This window comes from Ochotona princeps, chromosome 12, assembly GCF_030435755.1.
Source record: "Ochotona princeps isolate mOchPri1 chromosome 12, mOchPri1.hap1, whole genome shotgun sequence".
Lineage (NCBI taxonomy): Eukaryota > Metazoa > Chordata > Mammalia > Lagomorpha > Ochotonidae > Ochotona > Ochotona princeps.
In genome coordinates this window covers 43,343,265-43,363,223 of record NC_080843.1, presented here as the reverse complement: position 1 = coordinate 43,363,223, position 19,959 = coordinate 43,343,265, and the positions used below count along the sequence as shown (strand labels likewise).

Sequence of the window (19,959 nt, the reverse complement as noted above, 5' to 3'; positions counted from 1 at the left end):
CCTCCTGTTTCACTAAACAACCCATCCAGCATTAAATACAGTTCAATGACAGGGACACTCCTGTCTGAGGGGGCATGCATTTTGACTGTGGAATATGTGTTTTTCCTTTCTCAATAAGCACTTGAAGCTTGTCTCTCACTATTCTTCTGCTTGCTTCTCAGGAGTTCTTTGTCAAGACAAAGTTAAGAGCTGAGTACCTAGCAGTGCTAATTCACTCCCACGTGGTACCACATGTGGTTCAGGACCTGCATCATGATCAACCCATGACATTCAATCACTCCTGCCTTCTAGGGGCACCAAGTGACCACAAAAATATCCATAAGTCTGCTGTGAAAGCAAGATCGCGTCATTGAACTCCCTTGTTTTCATGTAAAGGCTGTAGACATTAATATTAATGTCATGTAGTGAATTCTAAAAGAGTTAATTTAAAGCACAAATAAGCAAACCTTTCTAAAGCACACTTCCTGGTTTCCCTCTGTGATGGTTAATTTTAGGTGTCAACTTGACTGGATTGTGGAATTCCTGGAGGACTGTTAAAATGTTATTTTGCTGTGTGTCTAAAAGTGTGTTTCCTGCAAGGATTGGTATCTATTCAGGTAGGTTAAGGGGGAAGCTCTACCCTCAAGTAGCATTTAATTGGTTGGGGGTCTTGACTAGAACAAAAACAAAAGAAAAATTGATTGTTCTCTCTCCTTCCGGAAGCTGAGGTATATTTTTTCTCCTGTTTTGGGTATCATAACTGCAGCTTCAGGCCCTGCTACAGCCATCAGTGTCACTCAGAATCTCAGGTCTTCAGACTTGGACTGTATCACCCTGCTGGATTCTGGAATGTCCACCCTGTCGTAGCCTGTTGTGGGATTTCTTATCACTCGTAATTCTGAGTCAATTCTCCTGATAAATTCCACCCTCTATCATCTGTTTATCTGTATCTCATATTGATTGTGTCTCTTTAGGGATCCCTAGCATACTTCATTTAGTCAAATTCCACTGATGGAAAATCCAAATTCTTGCACTGCTGTTGGACCAGAAACTTGACTCTCTTCTCAGGCCAGCGGGTGAGTGCTCAATGTATGTTGCAGCTTGCAAAATTGAACTTCTATTGATCAATACCTTAGACTAACAAAGGAATCTCTAGGTTTGAAATACCAAAGTTTCATTTTAAAAGGAGGCTTTTCTCACAGACCTTTAGTGTATCACACAAAAAATGTACAGCTGGCTTTGTGTTCCTCCTAGCATTCTGCCACACACACACACACACACACACCTGTTATTAAACACTCATGCCACACCTTTGTCACTCAAGCAGCTAACATGCTAAGGGACATTTCAATTCATATATCTGTTGTTGTATTTACTCCCTGTCAATGATGGGAAATAAATCGCTAAGTCCCCTTTAGAAAATCAGCTCTGAGCCTCTTGGCTATAACCTTTCAAACCACTCTGCATTCTCCTTTTGTCATCTTGAATCAGAATGATGAAAAGGTAAGTGCTAGAAGGGGATGCTGGGATGCTGGAGGCTAACCCCAATTTCTGCAAGATTTTTCATGCCTACCGCTGAGTACAATCCAAGATCAAGGCTGAAAACAGTGAGAGGCGCCAGACTGGGGAAAGTGCCTTCTTCTGCCTCTGGAAAGCCAGTTCCTCTCTTCAGAGCATTCACTGTCCCCATGCCCTTAGGGCATTCTGTTTCAAAAGCAAGCAGGCTCCCAGCATGGAGACCAGATTCATTTAGCGCCATTCATTTCCTCTATTGCAGAGATCAGCTTAATAAAGCCCTCCACTATTGCATTCAGTGGCAGTGCAACAACACTCAGGGAAATTTTGAAAAGAATAAAATATCCGTAATCTCATCACCCTCTCATAGCCAAGGCCTTCTGCCCTCTCTGGGATTTGGCTCTAGGTACTCTCAGGGCTAGAAGTCACAGATGTAGAAATTTGTATCATCCCATACTTTATGCCTTGTTTTCCCACCACAGTCTCTTTCTAGTAGGTTTCCCAGTCTTTCCCTGGGAGTCACGGTTCCAAAAGGAAGATACCAGGTGGGGGTGGGAGAGCTGGCTCCGTCAGATATGGACACCACCCCTTGGAGGATGTGGGAAGAAGAGTGGTAACACCAAAAGGATATATCCATGTCCTAAATCCTAGAACCTGCGGATGTTATTTTATTTAGGAAATGCCTGATGGCAGAGGTGATTCAGTTAAGGATCTTGGGAGGGAACCATCTGGATTGTGAGGGTGGCCCCTACATCCAATGGCAAATGTTTTTACAAGAAACAAAAGCAGAAAAGGCACAGGGAGAAGTGGAAATGGCCAATTGGAAACAGAAGCAGAGGAACTTCTGCAGCAGCCAGAAACTGGAAGAAGCAAAACAGCAGCTCTCCCTGGGTGTCCAGTGGAGGCAGGGCCCACCCAAGCACTTGACTCTAGACTCCAGGTTGCATCAGTGTGAGAGAATACATTTCTGGTGCTGGCAGCCACTGAGTTCATGCAGTCCTAACAAACTAATCCAAAGGGAATAGCTTTGTGTGATTGCTCAGACAGGATGACTTAATGTTCCCTGAATCCCCCCTCTACAGTCCTTTCCACCAGGGGAACCCACATCCACAATACTCTGATGTCTTGTTAGGAGGCACCACTTGAACCCTTAGTCACTCGAGATCTCAGCCGTTTCTGAAGATCCTGTCAGCTTTCTTCCAGTTTTGAATCACTGTCCACACAATAAACCATGATAATGGCCTTTATGCCTAAACTGGTATGGAGTCATACCTTCAAGTTGCACTTTTGTCTTGGATCTTGGTCCAAACTATCATCACTGTGCTGTTGACTTGGCCTGAGCTCAGATGGAACTGCTTTTTGGACTATGGACCACCTGTGTTAGCAATTTTGTAGAAGAGAATGGAGGATCCCGCACCTGTCTCTGCTAAGAAGGTGTGCCTGCACCTTCACCTGGTAGCCACTGGGCATTTATGAGAAAATGTTTGGTGGCCCATTTTCAACAGAGTGGGAAAGTACTCTCCAGTGCCTTGCAGGTGTAACAAAACTCACCAGGCAAACAGGATGTTATGGAATAGCCAACTCACAAGAGGAATTAAAGCACAGAGAAGGAAAATACCTTTACAACTTAAACTTTACATCCGATAGTACTCAGCCAATGAGGAACCAGGGGAGGAATGTGCATGCCAGAATATCAATTGTTTGCTGTAACTGCCCCAGCCATGTATGCTACTCAGACACCTAATCTCACAAGACCAATGATCAAGTTTTGCTTTTACCACACTTGGTGAATCTGAGTTCACCTCCTGACTAGACATGTGAGGATACTTCCCACATATTCTGCCTGCATTGTGTATGAAGCCTTTCTGAATCTTGGTGTTGTATGTTGATTCATCTCAGTTTCTATCCCTATTTCAAGACTTAATTCCCCACTGAGATAGTTTCACTAAGTTTGCTATTCACTTCCCATAAACTTGCACATGGACTTTTCTTCTTTTGTCCGTTCAGGTTGAGAATGTTTTCCTTTTACATTTGAACAAGCTACTTTATATCTGACCCATATGTCAGTGTGTCTTGGTGGTGAATTCTACATATCAATTTAAGTGCAGTATGCCCAGATAGCTGGTAAAATGTTGTTTCAAGGTATGTCTAGAGGGTATATTTGGGAGAGGTTAGCATTTGAATCAGTGCATGAAATAAAGAAAAGTCAGCCCCACTAATGTGAACCGGGACGTCCATCATTAAAATGAATGGGATCACCATCCTCCTGCCCTGGCTCAGCAGCACACTGCTACTCAGACTATCACCCGCTGACCTGGGTTTACACTCATGACTCACCAGATGCTAGAACTACTTCACAGTTTTCCTGGGCTCAGCCTATGGGAGAATCTCTTAGCCTCCATGATCATGGGAGATAATATCTGACCATGAATTGCAGCCTGCCTATCAATACCAATCCTATTGGTTCTGTTTTCTTTAGACCCTAATACACACATGCTTCCCTGCCCAGGGACAATTCAAGGATAGCTGCCTCAAAGCACCACAAAGTCCATCCTCAAGGTCATGGTCATATCCCCATGCTTTCCTCTGCTCTTGTGTCTTCAGGCTGCTCCATTCTGAATCTCATAGTGTTTTGGGCAAACTCTGATCCTCTGCTAACTCCAGCCATAAATACAATCATAACTCCTGAGAGTGCTAGGGACTTGACTGAGGATTTCAGGCACATGTGTACTTCTGACCTCTCGCACTTTTTTCTTCTCCTGTCATAACCCGTGTGACCACTCTGTAGCCTCCTGGCTTGCAGTCAGGGTACCTTGCTAAACACTTGCCCCAAAACTCTCCCTGGGGGAAACAGACCTGCCTTCTGAATTTGCGAATTTTAAAAGAGTAATGTTTCCTTCATCTCATTTCAAGTTTCAAATTGATTACTTTCAGCTCCTAGCCTTCGAAAAACACCACATTCACCCTAAGAAGGAAGATGTAAGAGTGAACCATGTGAACCAGTCCTGGTGAACCATGATCAGGCTGGGCTGCAACACCCATTGGTTTATGTAAAAGACAGGACTGGAGATAGAACTGACCACGCAGCTGAAATCACCAGCATATGCATAAGCTGATTGGGGTGACTGACTGTGCTGGACCCTGTATTGGCAAGCACACACAAGAATCAGGTCTGGGATCACCTTAGATGGAGTTTTAATGGGGATCCCCCAAATGAGTCACGGAACTCAGAATCCCAACCATGGAGAGAATTGTAGGTTCCATGGTCTGACCATGCAGTCAGACCATACCTGGTATCACAACAGAGGGTGGAGGACAGACCAAATTGATTAACTACCACAGCCAAGTGTTGGCTGTGAATATCTGGGCAAACAGACTCTAAGGTGGACTGTGTCAACCAGTGGATTCTGGAGAGATTTCATCATGCTTGCAGTGGCGAGATTGGCAGTAATTCAGAACTGTTGAACTATCAAAATCTCTTGAGCAGGACCTTCAGAGCATGCCCCACATTGGGGACCCTGGGGTGGTGTAGGGTGGCTGGGTATGGCTTTTTCCCTTGTCTCCCTCCTTCCCCCAGATACAGGAAGGAAAAAGAGAATGTGGAAGTGCTGATTTCACCTACCTTCCTGTAGCCCTTGACCCTTATCACCTTAGTCAACTATGTAAAAATCATAACAAAAAAAGAAAGAAAAAGAAAGAATGAACCCTGGTTGCCATTACCAGAAAAGCCAGAAAATGCTGAGGTAAGGCAGGGTGTGTGTGTGTGTGTTTGCTTGCATGTGTGTTATACTGGAGTGGAGGCAACTTTTAGGAAAATAGAATATATAATGGTCTAATAGCAAAATATTCTCATGAAAACACAGCCAACCCAGGCACATTAGTTACATCCACGAAAACAACCCCCCATTGACTTATATATGCTTCAGCTGCCTTCCAAGAAAAGTGAGATGCAAACATTGAGCTCCTGATCTGGCTTACCAAACAATGGAGATCAGCTTCCATCTTCAATCTGACTAATGCCCAAGTCGACCACCTTTCTTCCCAAGACATGCACATTTCTGGAGCTTTCATTCTACCAGCCCAAGATGCTTGAGATCTAGTCATGGAGGAAATGAGACTTCTCAAGGATCCACAGAAAAAAGAGTCTTGCTTATAAGAATGAGATCTAATGATTCTACAACAGTCATGAGGGACGTTGAAGCATCTAGGATCATTTTTAGAGAAGTTAGTGTCCCTGAGATCAACTGTGACCCCCAGGTTCTGGGGTCTTTGGAAAGACCTGTGGGAGTCAGAGGGAAAAATAACACTTCTGGCACATTCATTTGCCAATTCGAGGGGATTCTGCAAGAATTTTTGACATAGAATATTCCATGTTATTTCTGTATAGACCCTGTAAGCCAGTAAGGATATGATTCATGCTGTAGTCTACTTTGTGTAATGTCAAAGACATTTTCATTCCTGATAACTAGAACTATGGTCTAGATGCACTAACAGGAAACTTCAGGAAAGGAAATCAACCCAAAAAGAGAGGGGAGGGGAGGGCGGATGAAATACAATTTTTATATTACCAGAATAGTGAAGTAGAAGTATCATAAAAATGCTATTAATCAAAAGATCGTGCTCTATTTTATAGCTAAAAATCTAACACTCACTGTGTACACATTTTTTATTTTAAATGTGACACAGGCCTAAATCATAATAATGTGAATCAATAACTAATTAGCATTTATAAATGCAGCCACTGGGAAACATATTTCAATTTCATAGTAAGGAAGCTGGAGAATTGATGAACAAAGGCCAAAAGTGAAGCAAACACAAGCTTGGCACACCCCTCGTGGCTGCACTGGCTAAATGTATAACCACAAGTAGTCAGTGTTAGCTCTCAAAGGTGTAACTACAACCAGACGCCACGATCACAAGAATTAGATCCAGCAAAAGAACGAACCCAGAGGTGTTCAGGTTCCCAATAAGGTCACTGGAGAAATAGATAGGCCTTATTCTCCAGATCCTTTCCTTGAATGACCCAACAGAAGTACATGAGATCAAAGGAAACAGGAGAAATGAGCCAAGGCAAGCACACGGAGTGGGAATTCCTGTTTGCATAATGTTTTGGAAAGACACAGGGGTGAGGAGTCTGGTGCACTTGTAAAGGCTGATTGAAGAAGACGGTTGATTTCAAATTTGGCATGCTTTTCTTCCTCCAGATTTTGCACATATTAAGGAGACTGAAATGGAGTGGTTAAAATGAGCAAACAACTCAACGTGTTGCATTGATTTTTTGCACTGATCCGGGTTGCACTAATTTCTTGACATGTTGCTGTCATACCTCAACACGCTTACACTTTGCTGTGGTTAAATGTTGACGACATCTGGTTCCAGTTCAGATGTAGCCTCATTCTTATTGTCTAAAAGCCACCAGAGAGACTAAATGACCCTTAAGACAAGAAGCAGGCATTAGGAGGGAAAGTGAAAGGATGAAAAAAAAATAGAAAGGAGAAAAGGAATAATGGAGCCAATCATTGTAGCACAATGAATTGAACCTCTGCTTCAGACACCTGCATCCCACACTGGAGGGTCAATTTGAGATCTGGCTACTTCCAACTAAAATTAACCTTTCCAGAGCAGACATTTGGTATGGTGCTTAAGATGTCACTTGCAACAGCTGCATCCCATATCAGGTGTCTAACTTTGAGACAGTCTAGGATTCAGTCCGTGTTCAAGTTGGGTCCCTCCCAGCCATGTGAGATTACCAACTGAATTCTCAGCAACTAGCTTCAGCCTGGCTCAGCAACAGTTGTTGCCAGCATTTAGGGAATGAACCAGTGAATAGAAAAATCTCCCTCCTTCTCTCAAATAAATAAAAATAAGTAAACAACTCTAAAATGTTGATATTTTTCCTAAACCAGGTCACAGCAACTGAAGTATACAATATGAAAATCATATTTTCATCCAACTGCTGCAGACTTACTGATGGTTTTACAGTAATAAGTGTGTCTTTTACCAATAACTGAATCACCCCATCATACCTCTCAATGCTGCTTAAAATTTACAATCCCTTCCTTGTAAAATATATTATTTCTTCTGTCTCTCCCTATATATATCCTATCAGGAGCAGCAAATAACACCTATCCACAAATGTCAGGTGCTTACATTATGGCATACTGTGCCTTCCCAATCTGTTTAGAACCAACCTGGGCCGGGCACCGTGTTCTCAAAAACTTCCATGAGAATAATAGTTGGGAAATTGTTAGCCCTTCATGTGGCAAAGTATACATTATTCAGGTATTCTCCAGACCAACAGGTACTCTTTAAGATGTTATAAACTTGAACAAAACAAACATCTAACTTCTCAAGCTAAACATAACAAACTTTTTCTTGAGTGAAATGATCTCTATTACCTATCCGGTTATATCCTTGAATACAAACTTCTTTCAAATTATTTTTCACATTCCAAGGTTCATTAATTTAATTGAATCTGTTTCTAGTTTTCAATTAAATCTGCATTTCTCCCAGTAACCTTTAGAAAAAGACAGAAGCTGCATTATGACATTGGAGAAAACAGGAACATATAGTAAGCCAGACATAGAAGAAAACAACAAAGATACAAGGCGTTTTTTCCTATCAATTTATTTTTGTACCAAAAAAATTAACATTCAAAGGTGATGCTTTTATTGTACAGTATAAAATAACTTCCACTAGGTTAAAATTTGGATTTTTTTTTGCAGATAATAGCTAGTAAGCTTTCTATTTAAAAAAACACCCAGTTTACAATTTGCAGCATTCATAGGAAAAAAACACCTATTCAATAATTATAAATACTCCTGACAGTTTTCAGTAGCCCATTTTGTACCATTTTGGCAATGTCAACTTTCTAAAGTCAATTAACTTCTAAATTTGAAAGGCACCTGGTAGCCAACATCTTGTTTATTATTCTATGCATCTATTTAAATTTTTTTGTACAGGTTTGACAAGTCTGGAAAAACCTATTAAAGTTAAAGTGAATGAAGAAAGATACTATATTTGGTATTAGAAAACAAATGTTCCCCATTTTTCTAAATATTTCCCCAAGGGATTTACAAAGTGCACCAGTTAAATACATCTGTACATTTAAAAACCTTAAATATGTCAACAAGTGAGACAATTTTAAATATTTTGAATCAAATACTATAGCACAAATATAATTTACAATATTTTGCACAGGAAACATTACATCTGAAATATAACCTTAGATATTGTATAAAAATACATATATTTTCTCTCCTTGTTAGAAAAAAAGTATTTGTTTGCAGGTTCCAGCACAATGTAACAATTCAAAAGAACTTAACCCTCCAGGTGGTCACTCCACTGGAGCTGCAAAGTGGCTCAAAACCACAGGTGAGATTCCAAGGACTAAATCCTACCACAGCCCACATGTAGTTCTTCATAGGCATCCATCATTGCTCCATTCTGGTTTAATTCTAGGAATTCATTACAAAATCATAAAACCATTGTGTTACATATTAGGAGTCCAACATGGCCTACTGGCTCTGAATACTCTAGTCCATGCTCTCCCTGAGGTCAAGAGCATGAGCAGTCTTGTACCATGTGGGCCATGTCTCTTAGTAGTCTCATCCACCTATATACATTTTTCTTGTCTTCTGGAAAAAAAAAAGGTCCCCAGACATCTAGGAAACGTATGATCATGTGCCACAAAAAGTAGAGCTCAATCGATATCTCGAACTTTAAAAGCCCCAAAGTACGTTGCGTCTTGGTCTGGATCCAGAAGAGAAGGGTTGGACACTTCGACACTTATTTCCTCACCCGATCGCAACTTAAAAAATCCCCCAACGTTTATGGAATAAAAATGGAATTCGGAATTCCCTGACCAGTACTTGGTACTCCCTCCTTTCATGAGAGTGTGAGAGCTCGGGATTTTGATGCTGGTCTTTGTGACGTACACCATCAGTTGCAGATACTCTGTCGCCAGGTCTCCAGAAGTTTCATGATGGCGAAAGCAAATGTTGGCGTACAGGTAATAAAAGCCATCTTGATTAACAATCAGTTTTCCATTGCTGAAAGTCATGTTGGAGATTTTGGCCCAACCTCGATCATGGTACCAAGAGGAAAGACTCACTTTATGGGAACCTGTGGAGACGAAAGGTAGGCGATTTAAAATTCACTAACTGTGGCCTGGATTCAAGTTCCAGCTCTATTTTTTCTAATTATTAATACATCAAAGAATTAATATAGGGAGAACAGATTTCATGTATTTCATAGCTACAGTTCTAAGAGGATAACCACACTTCCGCCTCTGCTAATTTTCTTTCTTCCCTCCCTTCTTTTAATTTTAATCCACTGTATAATCACAGGCTTAATTTACCATTAACCATAATTCTCAGCAAGTGAAAAGTAGGAAGACCACAGTTCCATAGCAGCATAAACAAGCGATAAAAACAATTGTATAACAAGATGTCTATCAATTGCTAAGCATTTTTCATGTATTCTATATTAATTAACGGATACAAGAAAAAACATATTTGCTTTTAGCTCCAACTTATTGCTAATGTGCACCCTGATAAGTAACAGACGATGGCTATTATTCTTGCCACCCATGTGGGAGACAAGGGTGACCCAGCCCTTGTTGTCGTGGACATTTGTGGAGTGAACCAGCCAACAGGAATGTTTTTTTCTCTCTCTCTCTCCTTTGTATTTCAAATAAAAAAAATGAGTAAGTAAAAATGTCTAATCCACTCTTTGAATGAGAAAGATATCTTCCCAATTCCAAAAGTTAGAAGGGGAAGTGGGGTTGCCCAATAGTCACAATTCCAATTGGAGAATAATACCTTAGAATGTATATCTTAAAAGGAGAGAAATACATTGAGATGCATTTAGTGATCTGTCAGGCACATCAGAGGTAACACAGACAAACACCGATTTTTCCTGCCCTGGAGGAGCCTGTAGTACACCAGTAATAAGTGAATCAAGTGTTCAGACCAGAAAGACACACATGACAGCTATGGGAACCAAAGGAGGGAGATAAAAACAATCATATCACCACCCGGAGGGATCAGGAAGAGCTGTGTACCGTTGCTATCGAGCCTTGGAACCGAAAAGGAAGAATGGATTCGGTCACACAGTCAGCAGCACGGGGTCATTCCAGGTTCAAGAAAAAGAATTAGCCAAGCCAACGGAGACAGGAAAGTGAGAAACTGGTATACAGGAGAAAGATTTCCACATTTCACATTCTCAATCTTCTCTTTCAACTTGTGGAAAGGATATGTGCAAAATGATGAAAATGTGGGTCACAGTAACTTTGACCAAAAAGCCAAACTTGTCAACTCCATTATCATCACCATCTATCTTGTTCACTTCCAATAGTCCAAATGCCTCACAGGCTCACACAATTTAAAAAAAAAAAAAAAAAAAAACTACCCCCAGAAAAGCTTTAAAACAATCTTGATAGTGCACTCTCCTGGGTAATAATTCCACACATTCCATTATGACCAGAGTATTGTACATTCTCTCTTGATGGACCAGAATTCACCTTTATCCCCTTTTCATGCTTAAAGCTGGTACTCATGCTACTATTTCTTGGGCAGTGAAAATTTCTTTGAAAACTTCCAAATAAGCAGTGCCTCCAGAGCTTTTCACGCAAGGGACCATTAAAAAGTTCATTTTTTTCAAAGATTTATTTATTTGTATTTGAAAGGCAGATTTACAGAAAGAAGAAAAGATAAAGAGGATAGTTCTTGCATCCTCTGGCCCACTCTCCAAATGGCCACAACCGCTGAAGCTGAGCCTATCCAAAGCCAGGAGCCAGGAGTTCCTTGTGGTTCTCTCACGAGGGTGCAAGGTTCCAAGGCTTTGGGCCATCCTTGACTGCTTTTGCAGGCCACAAGTAGTGAGCTGGAGGGGAAGTGGAGCAGCCAGTAGACAAACCTGTTGTCCATACAGGAACCCAGAGTTTGCCAACTGAGCCGCTGTGCCAGGCCCCAAAAGGTTCATATTAAACATGCATTAGAATGCATGTATTTAGTATTATTTTTCCTGGGGGGGTCACTCCAAATAGTGTGCGTGAGGACCAAGTCTGTGGTGGGCATAGATGGGATGGGCTGCAACATCCATTGGTTTGCACATGAGATGGGACTGGGAACAGAACTGACCAGGTGACTGCAACCACCAGTGTGTGTGTCTAAGCTGATGTGAGTTACGGATTGAGCCAGACCTCGTGCTAGCCAGCACACACAGAAGTCTGGGGTCACCTCTGGTCAGGTTTGTTTGGGGGTCTCTCAACTGGACCACTGGACTCAGAACTCTACCACAGGGAAAATCACAGGATCTGTGCATGTGTCAGAAGTGAGTCTTCCAGGTTGTTGAAGCCTGTGAGGTGGATGGCATGTCCAGATGCACATGGGGAACAGACACTAGTTCACTGGAACCTGCAGAGGACATTTAGTACCATAAAAGGCAGAACAAATTGGGCAGCCCTCCCAGCCAAGCTTTGACAGAGAGTATCTAGGTGAGAGGAGAATCTAAGTTGGACTATGTCAGCCAGTGGACCTTGGAAGACTTTCCTTAACTTTGGTCCAACTAAATCAACAGCATCTCAAAACTATCAAAATCACTTAAGCAGTACCCTCAGAACATGCTCCACTTTGGGGTCCCTGGAATGACATCAGGTGGCCATTGGCCATTGGACTGCTGGGAGTGGCCATCTCCCCTTTTCTCCCTACTGTCCCCAGATACATACAGGAAGAAAATAGGAGATTGGAAACAGTTGTTTCATCCACTTCCCCCATCCCTCAATCCTCCCCAATTTAATCAGTGGTCCACATAGGCATGCATCTTTCCTAACTATGTAAACATCACCAAAAATAAAATGTATTATTAAAAAAGAATTATTTTTGCACCAAAATAAATGTCTTGAACTGTTATTAAAAACTTATTTACTAACTCGCATTTACTTTTAACATATTGGTTACTCATTACTATGTCAATTAATTCCATAATGATGTAAATTTTTGCTGATGGTATGTTGGAGTTTTCAATTGACTGGGATGATACTCTGCTGGCTCTGTCTTCAGACCAGAGAGGGTATACCTAAGAAGCCGTTGAACTTGACTGGACAATAAGATGCTGGACTCTATGTTTGGTATACGCTTGCAATGGGGGACTCTCAACTGAACTTGAGCTGTGGTTATGCAACTAGGTGGAGGAATCCACCATGGTGGGAGGGTTTGGGGAGGGGTGGGGAGAACCCAAGTATCTATGTAACTGTGTCACATAATACAATGTAATTACTGAAAAAAAAAAACTTATTTACTTATCTGAAAGACAGAGTAACAATGAGAGAGGGAGGGGATAGGACACATTAACAGGAAACTGCATCACAAGCAGAGGCTCTGGGACTTGACCCATTGCTCTGATATGGGATTCCAGCAGTGCATTGGACTAAGTCATTTGCAACATCAGCCCATCATTCATTTTGCAAGTCCTTAGTGCATTTTACCAGGTTCTTAAAAATTGACAACACCTCAATCCAGCTTAGCAAGCACTTTTATTTCCATAGAAGCCAGTTATTCAACTAGAGAAGGCATTAAATAATGGAGGGAAGTTGTGATAACGTGGACAGTCCAGAAATGAACTTATCCTTTGGAAGACTTTACTAAGACTTAAGACTACAGCACAATGGAACTGAGGCTCAGATTTGAGATTTAGTTTGCAGCCACTGAGATGCTGAGGAAGAGAAACAAACCCTCAGACTTGGACTTCACTTGGATTCCAAGGACCCACAGAACTGATTACTCTGGTTGTCATGGATCCTTAGGAAAGTCGAGTTGGAAAAGGGAGTCATATTTCTTAGTTTTAAAAAAAACTGTTCAATGTTTAACACTTCTACTTTTATCATGCATTTGCTAATTCATTCGTTTGACCAGTCGTACAGCATCAGGTGGGTGCTTGCGATAGGAATTTAAGCTGTGCTTAACTATGAATTTCATCAAGTACTGTACATCTCACAGCCTTTGCCCATAATAGCAAGAGAACAAAAGAATAAGCACATGAACTACAACATGCTCATTCACACATGCTGCATAGCACAGTGCTGACATTGACAAGCACTGTCCAGGGAAACCTACAAAAATTCAAGGAACCAGGGTAGCTCAGCTCAGGAGGATGGCAGGTTGGATTTGAGTCAAATCTGAGAAAAGGGAGTGTAACGAGGCCCAGAGAACTGGGCTGAATACAGGAAAGACTGAGTAAAGCACACAGACAGGAAAGAAAGTCAAACGAAGTGAACAGCAAACTTGTACATAGACAAAAGTGAGAGCAAAGAGAACAGCGCACTGCAATCCGGTGAGAAGGCTGCGGAGGGCAGCCTGGGTTTCCATCGCCTCTGCCCCTTTAGCCCGGCTCCAGCAGGCCCATACTATAGTCCTGGGGGTGAGATATCGGACAAGAGGCCCCTGAAGATATTTAGCCTGGGCACCCCTGTAGAGAAAGCCGTCTACACTGACCCCATGAAATACCTCTCATGGCACGTTTTGGAGATGCTTTGAAAACGCATGAAGTAATGGTGTAAGAAGGCCAACTTCTTCTAAGGTGTCCAGTCCAGGCCAAGATGGAGGAATAAACAGATTCAAGGTGTGGTTAGCTGAGCCAGAGCAACAAACTCCATTTCCTTAAACAGTCGCGCACGCTAATTCATTTCACTCTGTCATAAATTCAATAACTGTCAGATAACAACTAGGAGTTTTGCCTTGTTTGGTTGGCAATGATTTGATGCTAGGTGCCTGCAGAGCGCTTTACAACTAAAACATGCTTGCTGTTGCCAAGCAGACTTTGGCACGCAGTCTAAATACAATATTTATCACATGCCATTTAAAGTGAACTGAAAGGATAAATGTAGGATGCGTTCATCACGTACACAGCTGATGCATCAGGATTAATTTGACTACCTTTGCTAACATGCAAAACATGGCTTTCTACTTAGACAAAACGAGTTCAGCTCCACAAGGCACACACAGACATCAAGAGAGAAGACATGTTACAGCACAAAAGTCTGGAACACGCAGGTGATTTAGAAAATCCTCCTGAGGTAAGAAAGTCGTTTTCTTACTCTTTGTCCTCAGCCAGGAAAAAAAAATCTGTCTCTATCCCAGGATATGACAATAACTTCAAAATCATTTAATAACACTGGACATTCTCAACTCAGGAAAAGTATGTCATAAGTCATTGGTAGAACAAACTGGAGTATATAATTGCTTAATTCGACTCAAATCATGGTAGCAAGTGACAGCAGGTGCTTGGCATAGGTCACCTTCCATAGCGCCTTGCTCTGCAAAACCTCCACTCCACTCTGGGAGGCAGATACCTTCTCCATCCTCGTTGTAGATAAAATGAAGCAAGGCACAAAGGCTTCCTAAGAGTCACACAAGGGCGGAAGGCAGCAAACCAGGCATTCAATGTAGTTTTAGATCCCAGCTAGTCTACTTCTCACGGGACAAGGACCATTTCCCCAACCAAAGCCTGGAGGCTGGCATCTCTGAGAACACACAGCATGGACAGCATGGACAGCATGGCCTTGAGAGGCAGGCAGCATGGCATTCACCTCCTAATCCTGCCATCCTACATCCTGTACCAAACGACAGATTCTGTGATACGTGATAATCAAGTTCCCTGTAGTAGTGTAGTCAGGATTAGAAATCATGAACACAGAGCAAAATGTCTACTACACAGTTGGTGCTGGAAAATTGAAATAACAACTATCCTGTCCAATGATCACAGTACAAAAGTGCTCCTGGTAGCCCTTCTGATCGTACCCTAGCCAAAGGCAAAGGATCCAAGTGGGAATCCGGGATGGAGTGGATGGCGCATTCAGGTGGTTCCAGACACTATGTCTCTGCATCTCCTCATTTGTAAAATATCACCAGATATCCAGTCTATTCAGCTAAATGATTACCCAGAGAAAAACAACCCCCATGAGAAAAAGGAGGATGTCACATTTTCTGGAGTTACTGCCTTTTTGTTTTATTACATTGCATTATGTGACACAGTTTTGAGTTACTGCCTTTCAAGAACACCTCGCTGGAGCCCTCCTTAGAACTCTGGATGGTTGAGCTAGGACTAAGAGGATGCATTCACCCTCCTGAAAGGTCAGCAGTGGGGATGGGTCAGCTTTGCCCCAGGTAAATACAGATGAGCACAAGCAGGGAGTGTCCTTCTCACTAACTACCCGCATTGGTGGTCCTTTCAAATAAACACCCATTCTGAGGAGCTGGAAATGAACATAGTGATGACGTCCACTCTGTTTCCAGGATGTGGATTGTCAACAGAAGATGGCCAGGGCTCTCAAAATGCAGTAACAGCCTCATAGCAGATGTGACTACTTATTGGGCAGACACATGACTCTTGACATATCTTTCAGGCTGGATGTAGATGGGCCTTACCTGATGGGATGTTGGTACCGTTAATAGTGAGATGAGCAAAAGGTTGAGTTTCAAGCTTGCTTTTCTTGGACAGGTCAAACCATGAGTCTCCCACTATAGCTGGAAGATGAGAAACCACATTAGCCCAGATTGGTGACCCTTTGGGGTTTCAGAAATGCATACAAATTCATGCTTACCTTTCTCCGCTCTGATGTGTTGCTGTGACCCAACAATATGCTGTAATTCCTGAAATAAAAAAGAATCGTATTTACTTACTCATTCTTTCTGAAAAACAATAAGAACTCAGCTGTTAGATAAGCAATCAATTAACCCTCTTATCCTTCAAAGACACCCAAAGTATACAGGCAGTCACATTCTTGAATGTTGTGATATTTTCAAAGAATTGAATGTTTGTGTGCTTATAAAGTAGTTCGAACACTGCCAAGCAAAATACAAGCAAATTTAAAAAAACCAATGTAAATTACAAAACATGGAATAATTGAACATAATTAAAAACGTGTGGCAGATACACAAATGGCAATGAAATGAGCTAGGAAAATACCAATTACACAGAACATGAGACCCTCCTAAATCTCCCTGAGGCTCTTTTTATGTCCATTTTATTAGTGGATTCCTGTTGAAAAACTGAGGCCCAGCACCCAGGGAAGAGAAGGATGCCTCACTCTCAATGTCTCATTTTTTATGTTAAAGTCACAGTGTACTTAAAGCACTATATGGAAGTCTAAGAGCTTTTAGAGTACCAACAATTAACCTAAAATATTGCTGCAAACAGAGGCTTAGAAGCAAAAGGCAAAAAAAAAGAAAGCACAAACATAAAGATCACAGGTAATTGCATATCTCAATTTGAGCCCTGGAAATGAAACACCCAATACGTATCCACATGCCCACTTGAAGCCAGACATCAGCGAACATTTAAATGTCACATCTTGGGACACAGCAAGCTTAAGTGAATGTTTCACCTTAGCTCAGTTTCCTGCATAAAATGAAGCTATTCGTAGCACTTCTCTGATAGAGTGCTTGCAGAGCACACATGAGATCATGGATGCAGATACTTAGCTGAGAACTTGGAAAACTCGAATACCTGGATACTACACTCTGCAGAGAGTCCCAATTTCCTTATTACAATGACCATTCTTCTAAAGATGCTTGAAAGACAGGACATACAGCTTAACTTTATTGAGCGTGTAGACAGGAGGGCTTTAAAATAGACTTCAGATTGGTAGGCGGATGGATGGATAGATGGATGGAGAGAGAGAGAGATGAATGGCATAACAAAACTTTGTCATCAGCTGGAAAGGTTCCAGAGAGAATATTTACTCTTATCTCTGCCCTCAAAACTCCCGAAATGAGAGTTCATTCTGTTTTTTTTTTTTTCTTTCATTCTGCTTTTAATAACCTGAGACAGCACAGATATCTTTGGTCACCTGTTGTCAACTCCCAAAGCCCCACTGAGGCCAACGTGCAAGAAGAACCTTAGTGGCTCATCCAAACCCATGTTTGCTTTTGCCTACACCTGTTGCACCTCACAGTTCTGGGAGCACCATTTGCCCAGAAGCCTCTGCACTGGGTTTCCCAATGCCCAAGACCTCGTTAAACTCTCCTTGGCTCCCCACTGCTGTGGACCTCCTGTCTGACCCAATTAAGGGAATGTCCTGGATTTGTCTCCCATGCAATCACAATAGAGATTTATATATACACAATTCTTCTTTATAAGCTATGTATAACTATAGATTTACATATCTATACAATGTATCTTTGTATATATTGTGCATATTTTTGTATGGTTACTTACAGGATGTATTTTTGTATATATATATATGTAATAATATATACAGTGCATCTTAGTGTAAACTGTATATCTTTTATACATTTTTATACAGTGTATCTTTCTAAACATCTATTTTTACACATTTTTATGCACATGGTGTAGTTTTGCACATTTCTATGTACCTAATAAAGTCTGATTACTGACTTCTAAAGATATGAAACAAAACATTGGTGAGGAAGTAATTCACAGACTCAAAGCTTCCCTTCCCGTTCCCTCTAGCTCTGATCTGGTTTTCTCAGGCAGTGAGACAGAAGCCCCACTAAGAAAGGCTTAGACCAAGCCTGCCAAGGTGACCTAGCAGCTAAAGTCCTCGCCTTGAACGCCCCAGGATCCCATATGGGCGCCGGTTCTAACCCCAGTAGCTCCCTGCTTGTGGCCTGGGAAAGCAGACAAGGACGGCCCAAAGCCTTGGGACCCTGCACCTGCATGGGAGGCCTGGAAGAAGCTCCTGGCTACTGGCTTCAGATCAGAGCAGCTCCAGCTGTTGCGGTCTCTTGGGGGAGTGAATCACTGGATGGAAGATCTTCCTCCCTGTCTCTCCTTCTCTCTGTATATCTGACTTTGCAATAAAAATAAAGAAATAAATGAAGGTTTAGACCTACAAACACCTGTGTCATGACTGTCCCCCAGAAGGAAAGTGCCTTTGTCTAGTTCTCAGCTTCCCGAACTTGAGCACACATCACAACACAGAGTGTGGTGTGGGGGAATGTGCTTTAAAATGCAGGTAGTGGACCCAGCCTTAGCATTTCTGATTCAGTAGATTTGGCTGGGGAAACAAAGAATTTGCATGTCTACCACGTGAGCAGGTGCTCCTAGGCCTCTCTGGAGACTGATGGCCTCTTTTACCTCCAGACAAGTCACAGAGGAGCAAGGCTGGAGCCTCCCGGGCAGCTTGAGATCCAGGCCAAAGAAGCAGCAGCAGCGACAGGGGAAGCGGTTCTCTCTCACCTGCGGGAATGAACTTTTCTTGCCTGTTTAATTGCTAGTTTCTAGGTCAGAGTTCTACAGACCCATTTTGTTAGTACAGAATTCCATCATGGGACTTCCCCAAGCACATTCAACAGACACATGAAAAAACAGATAGATAAAAGTTTTATGACTTGGGATGAATGAAGAGGAAAACGTTCGGGTGTTGCTGCTTTTATGTTGTATCTACTGAGTGTCCCAGAATCTGAAACTCTATCGGGAAGTTTCCATGTAAAACAGGAGCATGTGATGTGTCTGTAACTTCTCAGAAAATGTCTTCCTGACCTCTGATCTTTTATCTCAACGTTCTGAACTCAGTTCACTGCCATGTATGTGCAAGCACAAGTGTACAGCTTCATTTGAAGGGTATCTTTGGGTCTTGGGTCTGTAAGTAAACTTCTGTGAGACATGTCGTGTCTTTGTGGGGAAGCCGACTTGAAGGGGAGCTTTGGGGTTTGTTCTAATCTCAAACCTGGTCAGTCTGAGAGTGACTTGATGCGTTGTTTAAATGCTACCATGTGATTCTAATATACAGTAGGTGCTAGGTGACGTCATTAATCATCAAGTGTTCCCTTGAACAGTCGTTTAGTGACACCTCTGTTTAACAAGGATTTGTTGCATTCGCACACCTCACATCTACATTTGTTCCTTGGTTGCCAAAGGGGGACTGCTCTGGGGGGGGTCTCCTTCATCCCCTGCCCCCACAGACAGGAAAACCTGCACATGCTTCAGTCCCCTATAAACTGAAATTCTGCATATAATCCAAGCATATCTTCCTGTATACTTAATTATAATGCCGAATGTAGTGCAAATGCTAGGTAAATAATTATTTTATTGTTTATAAAATAATCACAAGAAAACTATCTGAATAGGTTCAGTAGAGGTATTTTTCAGATGAATATTTCTGATTCACAGTTGGTGGATTCCAAGGGTCTGGAAGGCCAACTGTATAAACCGTATGTTGAAAATTAAACAGTCTTGTGCATTCATAGCCAACCAAATATTTTTTCTGCTGTTGTCATGCTCGATTCTTGTTAGAGTCGAAGGTTGGATAACTACCGCTAACTTTATTTTTTCCAACTGACATGTGGAAGCACCGACTAAGGACTTGCTCTACAACGTTAGCACTTGAACCCCCACCTTCTAGAGATTCACCCACTCCCTTTTCCAAGGCCTCATCATCGCACAGGTCCCTGAAATCTGGAGGAAAGCACACAGGGCCTCTCCTTTAACTCCTAGAGCCTG

The 19,959-nt window shown here is 42.0% G+C and overlaps 1 protein-coding gene across 1 annotated transcript in view; it reads right to left on the bottom strand.

Moving 5' to 3' along the window:
- Nucleotides 1-8,116: 8,116 nt before the first annotated feature.
- The window catches only part of TNFSF11 (TNF superfamily member 11), a 31,229-nt gene continuing 19,386 nt past the window's right edge, over nt 8,117-19,959 (bottom strand). Inside the window, exons 3-5 of the mRNA XM_004577457.2 lie at nt 16,097-16,145; nt 15,921-16,019; nt 8,117-9,618 (exon numbers count right to left, since the gene is read on the bottom strand). Of these exons, the coding sequence (XP_004577514.2) occupies nt 9,197-9,618; nt 15,921-16,019; nt 16,097-16,145 (570 nt within the window). The 3' untranslated portion in view covers nt 8,117-9,196. The remainder of the gene's footprint in view (nt 9,619-15,920; nt 16,020-16,096; nt 16,146-19,959) is intronic.